Here is a 1,698-nt window from a genome sequence, read left to right on the forward strand (position 1 = left end):
TGAACCGCGTCCCTTTGCAGGGCTTAGTGGAAAGTGACTGAAATGAAACCGTGCGTGGCGAAAGGAAGCAATGGTCTCAGAAACAGCCGGAAAGAAAACACTGTGATTCCCCTCCCAGCTGGGCCTCCCTGTACATGCTTGACAGAAAGAAGGAAAATGACTAAAAAAAATTCTAAGTTATCGGTAATTTCACTTTGCGGTATTTCTGTTTAAGGAATGAAGTTCCCACATTCACAGTTTTTCAAATAAAATTGTCTATAAACTTTCACTATGTTTATGAGCCTTGATTCTTGATGGTGCCAGTTAGTCTTTCAGAAGGTAAGAAAGAGCCAAGTATATAAACTGTATTTATTTTTCTAATATAAAACCCAGACCTATTATCTCTTCCTCGTTCCCCAGTAGTGAACATGTCGTTAGAGACGCTGGGGAGAGCTTCTCCTGTAACCGGCGGTGACTGCATCTCATCCCTCGTGTATATTAATCATCATCTTTATTTTGCATGGAAAAAATACAGTAGCTGTGCAAAAATAGAACTAGAGGACAGGATGAATACAGGACTTACACTAAACGTCAAAGAAACAGTAAACAATAAATAAGCTAAAGCATAACGATGCCAACTCCGGAGGAATCCGTAGCAACGGTACGGCTGTGTACAAGGTACAGAGAACACTGTGTACAAACAAGAGTGGACCGTGACTGCAATGCTGAGCGCTCCCGCGCCCTCCCTGCCCTCCCCGGAGTGTCACTGCGTCCTTTTCAGAATGTTCTTGCCAATAGAAAACCTTTGTCTCCTCTGAAAATCTTCACAACTTCATCCTGTCATGTAACTGCACCTACGCTTTGCCTCAAACTTTCATCCTCACACCCACCCATTTCTTGGGTTGCACATAAACACTCGCTGAACGGTCCATGTTTTACCTTTACCACGCAGAGACAATGAATCATTTTGCTTTACGACAGCACCCAGAGGTGGTTAGATAGATAGACTATATAAAGTGCGGTTATTGTTAACGCGCCGTCATCGTGTGGTCAGTGCAGTGACCAGTGTGGTCAAAGCCTTTGAATGCACATGCAGATGCCACTGGCTGCTTTGCTTGATCTCTTCTAGTGACTAAAAATAGTTGTATTTACATGTCAAAATATGGCTGCTGATAGTTTACTCTTAACACAAATTATTAATGCTTCTTAAATGTACATCATGCAACCCAAGACCCCACTAGAAAAGTGATAAAATACCATCTTTGATTTAAAAAACACCGCACCCATATATAGATCCGAGTATCGCGCAGCAGCCGCCATCCGTAACGCTGTTCTGAGAAGCACTTGAGCATCAGAGAGGCACAATCTGACTGGGTCAGTGGGGAGACGGAGTAAGACCGAAAGCTGAGATTAACGCCCTCTGTGAAAGGAAAGTCTTACTTGATGGTAAAACATCACGGAAAGGATTTCTCGGCCTGAGGGCCTCGTTTTGGGGACTGACAGTCCTAACTGACTTGTTCTACATGAATTTGCTATTCCAGTTGCTGTAGCTGTCCTGTGGTGGTCGGAACAGGTGAAAGTGGTTGTATCCCATTAAGTACTGGCCTACCCGGGCTGCCTGGACGCCCAGGGGACCAGCCAGTCGTATTCCATACGGAAGTAACAGCCTGCGATGTTAAGAGCTAGGTTTTACAACCCTGTAAATACACAAAATAATAT

The 1,698-nt window shown here is 44.0% G+C and overlaps 1 protein-coding gene across 1 annotated transcript in view; it reads left to right on the top strand.

Annotated features, from left to right (window-relative positions):
• WDSUB1 (WD repeat, sterile alpha motif and U-box domain containing 1) overlaps positions 1 to 249 on the top strand; it is a gene marked incomplete at its 5' end in the record, with an annotated part of 13,003 nt that extends 12,754 nt beyond the window's left edge. The window contains one exon of the mRNA XM_010144955.1: positions 215 to 249. Within this exon, the coding sequence (XP_010143257.1) occupies positions 215 to 249 (35 nt within the window). The remainder of the gene's footprint in view (positions 1 to 214) is intronic.
• Positions 250 to 1,698: the final 1,449 nt, after the last annotated feature.

The sequence above is a fragment of the Buceros rhinoceros genome, unplaced genomic scaffold, assembly GCF_000710305.1.
Source record: "Buceros rhinoceros silvestris isolate BGI_N320 unplaced genomic scaffold, ASM71030v1 scaffold11061, whole genome shotgun sequence".
NCBI classification, from domain to species: Eukaryota; Metazoa; Chordata; class Aves; order Bucerotiformes; family Bucerotidae; genus Buceros; species Buceros rhinoceros.